Raw genomic sequence first — 13,384 nt, 5'->3', positions numbered from 1 at the left:
ATACCTTTTAAAATTTGCGCCAACCACCATATTAGCGGCTCTGCTGCCCTCTTGTGGTGAAAAACCATAATTACACCTTATATTAAAAACACACAAAAATTTGCTAAGCAATACACAATAGCAAAAAAATAGCAAAAATGAATACAATACGTTTGCCTATAGTTGTTGAACTTTTATCATATGTTTTTTATTTCTTTAACATATAGTTAGATAATAATTTTAAAATTTAAATTATATCTTAATATTATATCTTAAAGGAAGACTGTCCAATCATATTCTCTATTCATTCCTTTTCGTATCATGCTTTATAATTCCCTAATCCAAAACATTTCCTTTTGTTTTAACAATTTCTCCCTATTGCTGCCATTCCATTGAGGGCCTACACTATCTATTATCTGCCATCTTGGTTGACTTATTTGGTGGCCACAAAAAATGATGTGATACTGGTGCTTCTGTGTTATTGTTCCTAATATTAGACCTATGTTGTGACATCCTATCTCTAGCCATACGTATGGTCTCACCTATGTAAACTAGGGAACATGGGCATTTTATTAGATAGATAATATGTGTTGATTCACAAGTATAGTAATCTCTTATTGAATATTTTTTACCTCTCCTTGGGTGAAAGAAACTATTACCCTTTATCATAGAACTGCAACTCATGCATCCCAAACATGGGAATGTTTGTCTATCTTTCTTTTTGGATCCAACATCTGTTTTTGTTAAATGATCCCCTAGATTTTTCACTCTTCTATAGGCCATAAGGGGTACTTCTTTAAATGCTTTTATCTCTTTGCTACAATCCTTGAGTATGTGCCAATGTTTCCTCACTATCCTGCTAATTTTATTACTCAGAGGGTTGTATTGTGTCACTAGTACCAACTTGTTCTGTTTCTCTTTGGGGTTTTTTCTCAAAAACGTGTGAAAATAGAGGTCATATACTTCACTGTAAGGAGGCACAATCCTATGACACAGTTACTGTAGCATGAAGTCTCTATGACAATAACAAAATGGCAGGTCCTACTGTGGCCCCTGAGCCTTAGGTTGAACAAACTGAAATTCTGATATTTTGGTATTTCTCTCATAAACACAACTACTTATATGCTATTTACCCCTTCACTACCGGGACCCCAAGGTATTGATCTAAGCCCATTTTGGTATATTAATGCTACCATTTCAACACCAAATGTGATCAAAAGAAAAAAAATCTAACTTTTTCACAAACTTTTAGTTTCTCACTGAAATTATTTACATACTGCTTGTGCAATCATGGCAAAAACTATTGTAAATAGCAGACATATATGGCTTTGCAATTGCTTTTTGGCAATTAGAAGGCCCCTAATTGCAGCTGCGTACCACACTTCTATTATTCCCAGCAGTGAAGGGGTTAATTAGGTAGCGTGTAAGGTTAATTTTTGCTTTTAATTTTACCCTCCCACCTGACACCTCCCACCCCGATACCTCCAAAACAGCTCTCTTCCTCCCCCACCTCCGACAGGTCACCCCCATATTAAGTAAGGATTATTTTTTTTAAATTAAATTATTTATTTATTTCTGCAGGGTAGGATACCCCCTTACCCTCCAACCTCTGATCCCTCAAACAGCTCTCTAACCCTCCCCCCTTTAACTAGTTCCCACACCTCCTGCCGGCACCAGCAATGATATTTACAGATGGTGACACACACAGCTCAGACGTATATATAAGTTGTGCTGTACTTCGCCTATTGTAAATATGTCTTTTTGGGTGAAGGGGTTAAAAGGGACAGCAAACACATTTCATGTATGCATAATATAGTTCAGTAATTATGCAATGTAATGAAAAAAGATCTACACATAAAATAAATGTCTAAATGAAGCCACCAATCAGCAAGGGCTACCCAAGTTCTGAACCAAAAATGGTCCGGCTCCTAAGCTTACATTCTTGCTTTTTCAAATAACGTTATCAAAAGAATGAAGAAAACGTGATAATAGTAGTAAATTAGAAAGTTGCTTAAAAGTGCATTCTCTATCTGAATCATGAAAGTTTAATTGTGACTAGACTATCCCTTTAAGTCACATAATTTTTTGATCATGGGCAATAAACTGGCTGGAGTTATTTTATGGCGTCTCCTAGGAATGCTTCAAAATAAAGACTATGCCTTTGCCTTCCTGTTGAGGCCTCCTACTCCTAAAGGGGCTGGGACAGGAAGAAAAGGACACTGCGGAAATTAGGTTAAAAAAAAAGATTGAAAGGTAAAATCCTTTTAAAATGATAAATAATATATATGATTTATATTAAGTATAAGCCACTGCTTTGTACTTTTTTATTACTACAATGAAATAGAGTGTTTAACATCCCTTTAAGGACTAATATAAATGAATATCTACCGTGATCAAGCAATCACAGTGCAGAATGTATCAAGGTTAAAGGAACAATAAAGTACAAATTATAAACTTTAACTATTCAGATAAAGAATGCAATTTTAAACTACTTTCTAATTTACTGATATTATCTAAAATTCCTTTGTTCTCTTGTGTCATTTGTTGAAAAGCATACCTAAATAGGTTCAAGAGCAGCAATGCACTACTGTGAGCTAGCTGGTGATTGGTGGCTGCACATATATGCTTCTTCAACAAAGAATATAAAGAGAATTAAGCAAATTTGATAATAGAAGTAAAATGGAAGGTTGTTTAAAATTGTATGCCCTACGTAATCATAAAATGATCATTTTGGGTTCCATGTCTTTAAGTATCTGAGTTCTGGATAGAGATGTGTATTCTGCAGTTTCGTTCCCTGCCGAATGTGGAAGTCGGAGTCTGGTTTCAGTATTCGTCTCCTTTTGGAGCCGAATATCCTCTTGTGCAAATGAAACAAAATAATATCTGTGCAAAGCCAGATCTTAGTGCGTTTTATACTCCGAAAAGAGACGAATACCAAAAGCCTCAGATTTCCGCATTCGCCAGTGAACGAAACTACCGAATACACATCTCTAGTTCTAGATAGACTCTTTGGGGGCAGTAGAGAAAAGAAAAAAAAATATCAGAGTTAAATAACAGAGCAAAATAAAGTACAATGGAAACTATTTTACTATGTATAATCAAACATTTCCTAGGCTTTTCAACATTGAGTTTTATGTCCCATTATGTTTTTATATAATTACTGCTAAATTTAAGAGATCTGGCCTGAAATGACTGTATATTTTTATATGTTTCAGAAGTTTAGTATTAAGTGGGCTAGAAGCATGCGTGTCACATTTGACAAACTGTAAAAATCACGAGTCTTATATAAAAGATAACAAGCTACAGGAGAATGATACAAACAAAGTACATTACGTGCAAGTGTTTTTCATACACAGACTGACCTTCTGCATACTGCAGCACAAGGAACACCGACTCCTCGGAGATGATGTACTTGTGGAGAGAAACCATGTTGGGAACACAGCGGGGAGTAATGGTCTTTTTGCTACCGCAGACCTCACTGCTTTTCCTCAGACCCTGACAGAGAACAGAAAGGTCAGATGTACCACCAGTTGCCTTTGCAGTCTGTTGTGCTTTGTATTTATCAACCAAATTAATCTATCAAAGTTTCTCTGGGATTCAGAGAAGTCACTTGTCTGCTCCTCCGTGTCTTTCATTCCCCTGAGGAACCTCTGATGGGATATGGCAGCTATCCAGATGGCATAAAGCTACCATTTAAATGAATTAAACGGGTCAACGTTTTTATTAGAATCACACTCTGAAACAGAGCCATCAGATGACATTCTATGTATATTAACTGTGATCATTTCCTTCATACTTAGCATAATTCAACAAGCTTGAGCTTTAATCAGGGAAAGTTATGCTGCACTATATAGACAGCATATTGTTTGCATTTTAAAGGTGACAATGACAGAAGAATTAGATTAGCAATGCAGTTTACAAAGGTATTGGAAATGTTAAGAGCAATAAAATAGGTAAAAGAAAAGAAATACTACTGACAAGTATATAATAATTCATTCTAAATTAGAATCTCACTCAAAAATGTGTCTGCAAAAACTGTCAGAAGGAGAACTTGCTATATATATATATATATATATATATATATATAAAAAAGGTTAAATTCATTGCTGTGATTGCCTCCTTTACTTTACTCTAAACAGCACATCAGCATTAATACATCTTTAAAGGGATACTAAACACATTTTTTTTTATTTAATGATTTATTTTAACCCCTTAATGACCGCAGCACTTTTCCATTTTCTGTCCGTTTGGGACCAGGGCTATTTTTACATTTCTGCAGTGTTTGTGTTTAGCTGTAATTCTCCTCTTACTCATTTACTGTACCCACACATATTATATACCGTTTTTCTCGCCATTAAATGGACTTTCTAAAGATACCATTATTTTCATCATATCTTATAATTTACTATAAAAAACATAAAATATGAGGAAAAAAATGGAAAAAAACACACTTTTTCTAACTTTGACCCCCAAAATCTGTTACACATCTACAACCACCAAAAAACACCCATGCTAAATAGTTTCTAAATTTTGTCCTGAGTTAAGAAATACCCAATGTTTACATGTTCTTTGCTTTTTTTGTAAGTTATAGGGCCATAAATACAAGTAGCACTTTGCTATTTCCAAACACCTTTTTTTCAAAATTAGCGCTAGTTACATTGGAACACTGATATCTTTCAGGAATCCCTGCTATCTATTGACATGTATATATATATTTTTAGAAGACATCTCAAAGTATTGATCTAGGCCCATTTTGGTAAATTTCATGCCACTATTTCACCGCCAAATGCAATCACATAAAAAAAAATTGTTCACTTTTTCACAATTTTGTTCACAAACTTTCGGTTTCTCACTGAAATTATTTACAAACAACTTGTGCAATTATGGCATAAATGGTTGTAAATTCTTCTCTGGGATCCCCTTTGTTCAGAAATAGCAGACATGTATGGCTTTTGTTGTTGCTTTTTGGTAATTAGAAGGGCGCTAAATGCCACTGTGCACCACACGTGTATTATGTCTAGCAGTGAAGGGGTTAATTAGGTAGCTTGTAGGGAGCTTGCAGGGTTAATTTTAGCTTTAGTGTAGAGATCAGCCTCCCATCTGACACATCACACCCCCTGATCCCTCCCAAACAGCTCCCTCCCTCCCCCACCCCACAACTGCAGTGAAGGGGTTAATTAGGGAGCATGTAGGGAGCTTCTAGGGTTAATTTTAGCTTTAATGTAGTGTAGTAGACAACCCTAAGTATTGATCTAGGCCCATTTTGGTATATTTCATGCCACCATTTCACCGCCAGATGCAATCAAATTAAAAAAAACGTAAATATTTTTCACAATTTTAGGTTTCTCACTGAAATCATTTACAAGCAGCTTGTGCAATTATGGCACAAATGGCTGTAAATGCTTCTCTGGGATCCCCTTTGTTCAGAAATAGCAGACATATATGTCTTTGGCATTGCTTTTTGGTAATTAGAAGGCCGCGAAATGCCGCTGCGCATCACACGTGTATTATGTCTAGCACTGAAGGGGTTAATTAGGTAGCTTGTAGGGAGCTTGCAGGGTTAATTTTAGCTTTAGTGTAGAGATCAGCCTCCCATCTGACACATCACACCCCCTGATCCCTCCCAAACAGCTCCCTTCCCTCCCCCACCCCACAACTGTCCCCGCCATCTTAAGTACTGGCAGAAAGTCTGCCAGTACAAAAATAAAGGGAATCTCTGTTGTTGTTTTTTTAAATTGTATAGCATATTTACATATGCTGCTGTGTAGTATCCCCCTTATCCCCCAACCTCCCTGATCCCCCCCAAACACCTCTCTAACCGTCCCCCTCTGACTTTTTGGGGGCCATCTTGGGTACTGGCAGCTATCTGCCAGTACCCAGTTTGCAGAAAAAAATGTTTTCTGGTTTTTTTTTCACAGTTTTTTTTCTGTAGTGTAGCTTCCCTCCCACATACCAACCCAACACCCCCTGATTTAGCTTTTTTTTTTTAATTTTATTAGCTGTATAAACCTGATTACCTATCCTATTACCAATCCTATTTTCTGAAGTGCAGCGTTCCCACCCGCTCCCTCCCCGTGCACGCGCCCGCCCCCCCCCCCGTGCACGTGCGCGCACCAGGATATCCCCGCCCACGATCCCGCCCCCCTGCACATCTCCAGGGCCATCGATGGCCGCCACCCACCTCCCGGTCCTGCTCCCACCCACCAACGAAGGAAGCCACCGATCTCCGGTGCAGAGAGGGCCACAGAGTGGCTCTCTCTGCATCGGATGGCCATACATGGTTATTGCAGGATGCCTCCATATTGAGGCATCACTGCAATAACCGGAAAGCAGCTGGAAGCGAGCAGGATCGCTTCCAGCTGCTTTCCACACCGAGGACGTGCAGGGTACGTCCTCAGGCGTTAACTGCCTTTTTTTGAGGACGTACCCTGCACGTCCTCGGTCATTAAGGGGTTAAGCAACTTTCTAATTTACTCCTATTATCAATTTTTCTTAGTTCTCTTGCTATCTTTATTTTAAAAGCAGGAATGTAAAGCTTAGGAGCCAGCCCATTTTTGGTTCAGCACCTGGGTTATGCTTGCTGATTGGTTTGCTAAATTTAGCCACCAATAAGCAAGCACTATCCAGGGTGCTGAACCTAAAATGGTATGGCTCCTAAGCTTTAAATTCCTGCTTTTTAAATAAAGATAGCAAGAGAACAAATTATCGATAATAAGAGTAAATTAGGAAGTTGCTTAAAATCGCATGCTCTATCTGAATCATGAAAGAAAAAATGTGGGTTTAATATCCCTTTAAATAAAGCTGTTTACATTTACATATTAAAAGATAGATGTCAAGTACATAGACCCCAATCTCTTGTATTATCTTATGTTTTTTTATTTTCTGCACTTTATCAAAGGTAAAGTATGTGGGTGTTTTCTAACACTGCAGTTATAAGTAGGACGTAAAAGATGCTCTAGAGCAGTGTTTCTCAAATGCAGTCTGTACCCCCAACAGGCCAGGTTTTTATTTTCGCTGAACCAGTAATCTGAAGTAATCTGCTGAGCAGTAACACCATAGTTACTAACCTGCTCTCACCCATCAGCTGATTATTTCACCTGTGCACTAGTTCAGCTATAATAAAACCCTGGCCGGTTGGGGGTATTTGAGGACCGAGGTTGAGAAACACTGCTCTATAGTATCTGTTACAAGTACTATCATAATGAATCTGCATTATGAGATTAGGATGATGTCTTAGATTACATCATGAACCCACAGCCATTTTGAAATCTTAGAGAGATGAAACATAGAAAGCATTTAATAGCTTGGGTCAAACTAAAAATTTATAAAAACAATGTACATAACTAACGCCTAGATTTAGAGTTCTGCGTTAGCCGTCCAAACCAGCGTTAGGGGGTCCTAACGCTGGTTTTGGCCGCCCGCTGGTATTTAGAGTCAGTCAGGAAAGGGTCTAACGCTCACTTTCCAGCCGCGACTTTACCATACCGCAGATCCCCTTACGTCAATTGCGTATCCTATCTTTTCAATGGGATCTTTCTAACGCTGGTATTTAGAGTCTTGGCTGAAGTGAGCGTTAGAACTCTAACGACAAGACTCCAGCCGCAGAAAAAAGTCAGGAGTTAAGAGCTTTATGGGCTAACGCCGGTTCATAAAGCTCTTAACTACTGTGCTCTAAAGTACACTAACACCCATAAACTACCTATGTACCCCTAAACCGAGGTTCCCCCACATCGCCGCCACTCTAATAAAAAATTTTAACCCCTAATCTGCCGAACGCACACCGCCGCAACCTACATTATCCCTATGTACCCCTAACATCGCCTATCCCTATATTATATTTATTACCCCCTAATCTGCCCCCCCCCCCAACGTCGAAGCTACCTACCTACACTTATTAACCCCTAATCTGCCAACCGGACCTCCCCGCCACAGGTCCGGTCGGCAGATTAGGGGTTAATACTTGAAGTTAGGTGTCGGCGATGTTAGGGAGGGCAGATTAGGGGTTAATAATATTTATTATAGGGTTTTTGAGGCGGGAGTGAGGCGGTTTAGGGGTTAATACATTTATTATAGTGGCGGCGAGGTCCGGTCGGCAGATTAGGGGTTAATAAGTGTAGTTAGGTAGCGGCGACGTTGGGGGGGGCAGATTAGGGGTTAATAAATATAATATAGGGGTCGGCGATGTTAGGGGTACATAGCTATAATGTAGGTTGCGGCGGTGTACGGAGCGGCAGATTAGGGGTTAATAATAAAATGCAGGGGTCAGCGATAGCGGGGGCGGCAGATTAGGGGTTAATAAGTGTAAGGTTAGGGGTGTTTAGACTCGGGGTACATGTTAGGGTGTTAGGTGCAGACTTAGGAAGTGTTTCCCCATAGGAAACAATGGGGCTGCGTTAGGAGCTGAACGCTGCTTTTTTGCAGGTGTTAGGTTTTTTTTTCAGCTCAAACTGCCCCATTGTTTCCTATGGGGGAATCGTGCACGAGCACGTTTTTGAAGCTGGCCGCGTCCGTAAGCAACGCTGGTATTTAGAGTTGCAGTGGCGGTAAATATGCTCTACGCTCCCTTTTTGGAGCCTAACGCAGCCTTTCAGAGAACTCTAAATACCAGCGTTGTTTAAAAGGTGCGGGGGGGGGGGGGAAACATGTGTAGCTAACGCACCCCTTCTAACGCAAAACTCTAAATCTAGGCGTAAGAGAACTCCTATAGTTAACTATTTAAGTAAATAGCAATTTTTTTCCTTTAATTCTGGTGACTACTTTCAAATTAATTTACATTTCCTTAGATGCTATATTTAAAGGTTTCTTTAAGCCAGCATTTGGCAGAACGGAATTTCTCCCTAAAATGCTTAATCACGGCATAAGCAACTATATTAACCCCTTAATGACCGGACCATTTTTCAATTTTCTTACCCTTAATGACAATGGCTATTTTTACATTTCTGCAGTGTTTGTGTTTAGCTGTAATTTTCCTCTTACTCATTTACTGTACCCACACATATTATATACCGTTTTTCTCGCCATTAAATGGACTTTCTAAAGATACCATTATTTTCATCATGTCTTATAATTTACTACAAAAAAAATAATAAAATATGAGGAAAAAATGGAAAAAAACACACTTTTTCTAACTTTGACCCCCAAAATCTGTTACACATCTACAATCACCAAAAAACACCCATGCTAAATAGTTTCTAAATTTTGTCCTGAGTTTAGAAATACCCAATGTTTACATGTTCTTAGCTTTTTTTGCAAGTTATAGGGCCATAAATACAAGTAGCACTTCGCTATTTCCAAACCACTTTTTTTCAAAATTAGCGCTAGTTACATTGGAACCCTGATATCTGTCAGGAATACCTGAATATCCCTTGACATGTATATATTTTTTGTTAGAAGACAACCCAAAGTATTGATCTAGGCACATTTTGGTATATTTTATTCCACCATTTCACCGCCAAATGCGAGCAAATAAAAAAAAAACTTTTTTCACAATTTTAGGTTTCTCACTGAAATTATTTACAAACAGCTTGTGCTATTATGGCACAAATTGTTGTAAAAGCTTCTTTGGGATCCCCTTTGTTCAGAAATAGCACACTTATATGGCTTTGGCATTGCTTTTTTGTAATTAGAAGGCCGCTAAATGCTGCTGCGCACCACACGTAAATTATGCCCAGCAGTGAAGGGGTTAATTAGGTAGGTTGTAGGGAGCTTGCAGGGTTAATTTTAGCTTTAGGGTAGAGATCAGCCTCCCACCTGACACATCCCACCCCCTGATCCCTCCCAAACAGCTCTCTTCCCTCCCCCACCCCACAAATGTCCCCGCCATCTTAAGTACTGGCAGAAAGTCTGCCAGTACTAAATAAAAGGAGTTTTTTTTTTTTTTTTTTATTAACAAAATAAAATATTTTAGCTGTGATGGACTCCTTCCTTAGCCCCAACCTCCATGATCCCCCCCCCCCAGCTCTCTAACCCTCTCCCCTATCTAATTGCGGCCATCTTGGGTACTGGCAGCTGTCTGCCAGTACCCAATTTGCACAAAAACAAAAGTATTTTTTGCTCTTTTTCTTTTTTGGGGGGTTTTCTGTAGTGTAGCAGCCCCCCACAATACCCCTACCCCCTCCCCCTCCCAGATCCTTTTATATAATTTTAAAAAAAAATCTTTCCCCTCTTCCCTCATTGGTGTCAGTGGCCAGCTAATGCGCGCGCACGCGCGCCCCCGCACGCTCCCGACACCCGGCGTGCACATTGCACTTCTAGGAACCGGATGCCGGGTAGCGATGGGCCGCCCACCCACCTCCCTGTTGCGCTCCCACCCACCAACGAACTACCGGTGCAGAGAGGGCCACAGAGTGGCCCTCTCTGCATCGGAGTCTTCTAAAAAGGTATTGCAGGATGCCTCCATATGGAGGCATCACTGCAATACCATGAGAGCTGCTGGAAGCGATTGCGATTGCTTCCAGCACTCTCCTAGACAACTGACGTACCAGGTACGTCCATTGTCATTAACTACTTGTTAATGCATGACGTACCTGGTACGTCAGTTGTCATTAAGGGGTTAAAAGCGTTATAAAACCATATTTTTTTTCTTTCGTGATTCGGATAGAGCATGCGATTTTAAGGAACTTTCTAATTTACTTCTATTATCAATTTGTCTTCGTTCTCTTGCTATCTCTATTTTAAAAGCGAGAATGTAAGCTTAGGAGCCAGCCTATTTTTGGTTCATATTTGAGTTTCATATCCCTTTAACCTGCATGTGCACTGATACTTTACACTGTGTTAAGGGGACATGAAACACAATGTCTTTTCTTTCATAATTCAGATAGAGCATTACACTTTTAACCTTTTCCGGTCCTTTAAATGCTTAACTGGTGCGGCCCGCAGGTCTTATTTAATTTACGTGCCGATATTTTTGAATTACACAGCAAAATAGCAAGTCACCGCTAGACGTTGCTATTTAGCTGTGAAATTCAAAAGCGACAAAGTCGCTATATTATGACAAAGGACCGCAAAGGGTTAAACAATTTACTCTTGTCATCAAATTTGCTTCATTCTCATGGCATCTTTCTTTCAAAAAGCAGCATGACTGGGAGCTAGCTGAACAAATCTGGTGAACCAATGACATGAAGCATATTTGTGAAGCAACTAATCAGCAGCTAGTTCTCAGTAGTGCAATGCTGCTCCTGAGAGTATATAAGTATGCTTTTTAACAAAGTATATAAAAAGAACTAAGGAAATTTGATAACAGAAGTAAATTGGAAAGTTGTTTAAAACTGCATGCTCTAAATCATGCTTTAAGGGACAGTCTACTCCAAAATGTGTATTGTTTAAAAAGATAGAGAACGCCTGTACCCATTTGCCAGCTTTGCACAACCAACATTGTTATATAAATAAACGTTATAACGTTTAAATCTCTAAATTTCTGCCTCTTTCTAAGCCACTACAGACTGCATCTTATCACATGCATTTTTATTAGCTTTTTACAGCAAGACGCTACTAATTCATGTGTGCTATATAGATAACATTGTGCTCACTCCTGTGGAGATGTGCAGGAACCAGTACTAATTGGGTAAAATGCAAGTCTGTAAATAGCCCTAAGATAAGGGGGCCGTCTGTAGAGGGAAAAAGTCTATTAATATAACTGTGTTGGTTATGCAAAACTGGGGAATGGGTAATAAAGGGATAACAGAATTTATGTTTACCTGATAAATTACTTTCTCCAACGGAGTGTCCGGTCCACGGCGTCATCCTTACTTGTGGGATATTCTCCTCCCCAACAGGAAATGGCAAAGAGCCCAGCAAAGCTGGTCACATGATCCCTCCTAGGCTCCGCCTACCCCAGTCATTCGACCGACGTTAAGGAGGAATATTTGCATAGGAGAAACCATATGGGACCGTGGTGACTGTAGTTAAAGAAAATAAATTATCAGACCTGATTAAAAAAACCAGGGCGGGCCGTGGACCGGACACACCGTTGGAGAAAGTAATTTATCAGGTAAACATAAATTCTGTTTTCTCCAACATAGGTGTGTCCGGTCCACGGCGTCATCCTTACTTGTGGGAACCAATACCAAAGCTTTAGGACACGGATGAAGGGAGGGAGCAAATCAGGTCACCTAAATGGAAGGCACCACGGCTTGCAAAACCTTTCTCCCAAAAATAGCCTCAGAAGAAGCAAAAGTATCAAACTTGTAAAATTTGGTAAAAGTGTGCAGTGAAGACCAAGTCGCTGCCCTACATATCTGATCAACAGAAGCCTCGTTCTTGAAGGCCCATGTGGAAGCCACAGCCCTAGTGGAATGAGCTGTGATTCTTTCGGGAGGCTGCCGTCCGGCAGTCTCGTAAGCCAATCTGATGATGCTTTTAATCCAAAAAGAGAGAGAGGTAGAAGTTGCTTTTTGACCTCTCCGTTTACCAGAATAAACAACAAACAAGGAAGATGTTTGTCTAAAATCCTTTGTAGCATCTAAATAGAATTTTAGAGCGCGAACAACATCCAAATTGTGTAACAAACGTTCCTTCTTTGAAACTGGTTTCGGACACAGAGAAGGTACGATAATCTCCTGGTTAATGTTTTTGTTAGAAACAACTTTTGGAAGAAAACCAGGTTTAGTACGTAAAACCACCTTATCTGCATGGAACACCAGATAAGGAGGAGAACACTGCAGAGCAGATAATTCTGAAACTCTTCTAGCAGAAGAGATTGCAACTAAAAACAAAACTTTCCAAGATAATAACTTAATATCAACGGAATGTAAGGGTTCAAACGGAACCCCCTGAAGAACTGAAAGAACTAAATTGAGACTCCAAGGAGGAGTCAAAGGTTTGTAAACAGGCTTAATTCTAACCAGAGCCTGAACAAAGGCTTGAACATCTGGCACAGCTGCCAGCTTTTTGTGAAGTAACACAGACAAGGCAGAAATCTGTCCCTTCAGGGAACTTGCAGATAATCCTTTTTCCAATCCTTCTTGAAGGAAGGATAGAATCTTAGGAATCTTAACCTTGTCCCAAGGGAATCCTTTAGATTCACACCAACAGATATATTTTTTCCAAATTTTGTGGTAAATCTTTCTAGTTACAGGCTTTCTGGCCTGAACAAGAGTATCGATAACAGAATCTGAGAACCCTCGCTTCGATAAGATCAAGCGTTCAATCTCCAAGCAGTCAGCTGGAGTGAAACCAGGTTCGGATGTTCGAACGGACCCTGAACAAGAAGGTCTCGTCTCAAAGGTAGCTTCCAAGGTGGAGCCAATGACATATTCACCAGATCTGCATACCAAGTCCTGCGTGGCCACGCAGGAGCTATCAAGATCACCGACGCCCTTTCCTGATTGATCCTGGCTACCAGCCTGGGGATGAGAGGGAACGGCGGGAACACATAAGCTAGTTTGAAGGTCCAAGGTGCTACTAG

The 13,384-nt window shown here is 39.9% G+C and overlaps 1 protein-coding gene across 4 annotated transcripts in view; it reads right to left on the bottom strand.

Moving 5' to 3' along the window:
* RPS6KC1 (ribosomal protein S6 kinase C1) overlaps window positions 1–13,384 on the bottom strand; it is a 687,051-nt gene that overhangs the window by 304,783 nt on the left and 368,884 nt on the right. For all 4 annotated transcript variants that reach the window (XM_053712472.1, XM_053712474.1, XM_053712473.1 and 1 more), the window contains one exon: window positions 3,342–3,474. In XM_053712472.1, coding sequence (XP_053568447.1) covers window positions 3,342–3,474 — 133 coding nt within the window. The remainder of the gene's footprint in view (window positions 1–3,341; window positions 3,475–13,384) is intronic.

This window comes from Bombina bombina, chromosome 4, assembly GCF_027579735.1.
Source record: "Bombina bombina isolate aBomBom1 chromosome 4, aBomBom1.pri, whole genome shotgun sequence".
Taxonomy (NCBI): domain Eukaryota; kingdom Metazoa; phylum Chordata; class Amphibia; order Anura; family Bombinatoridae; genus Bombina; species Bombina bombina.
This window is presented reverse-complemented; position numbering and strand designations above follow the sequence as displayed.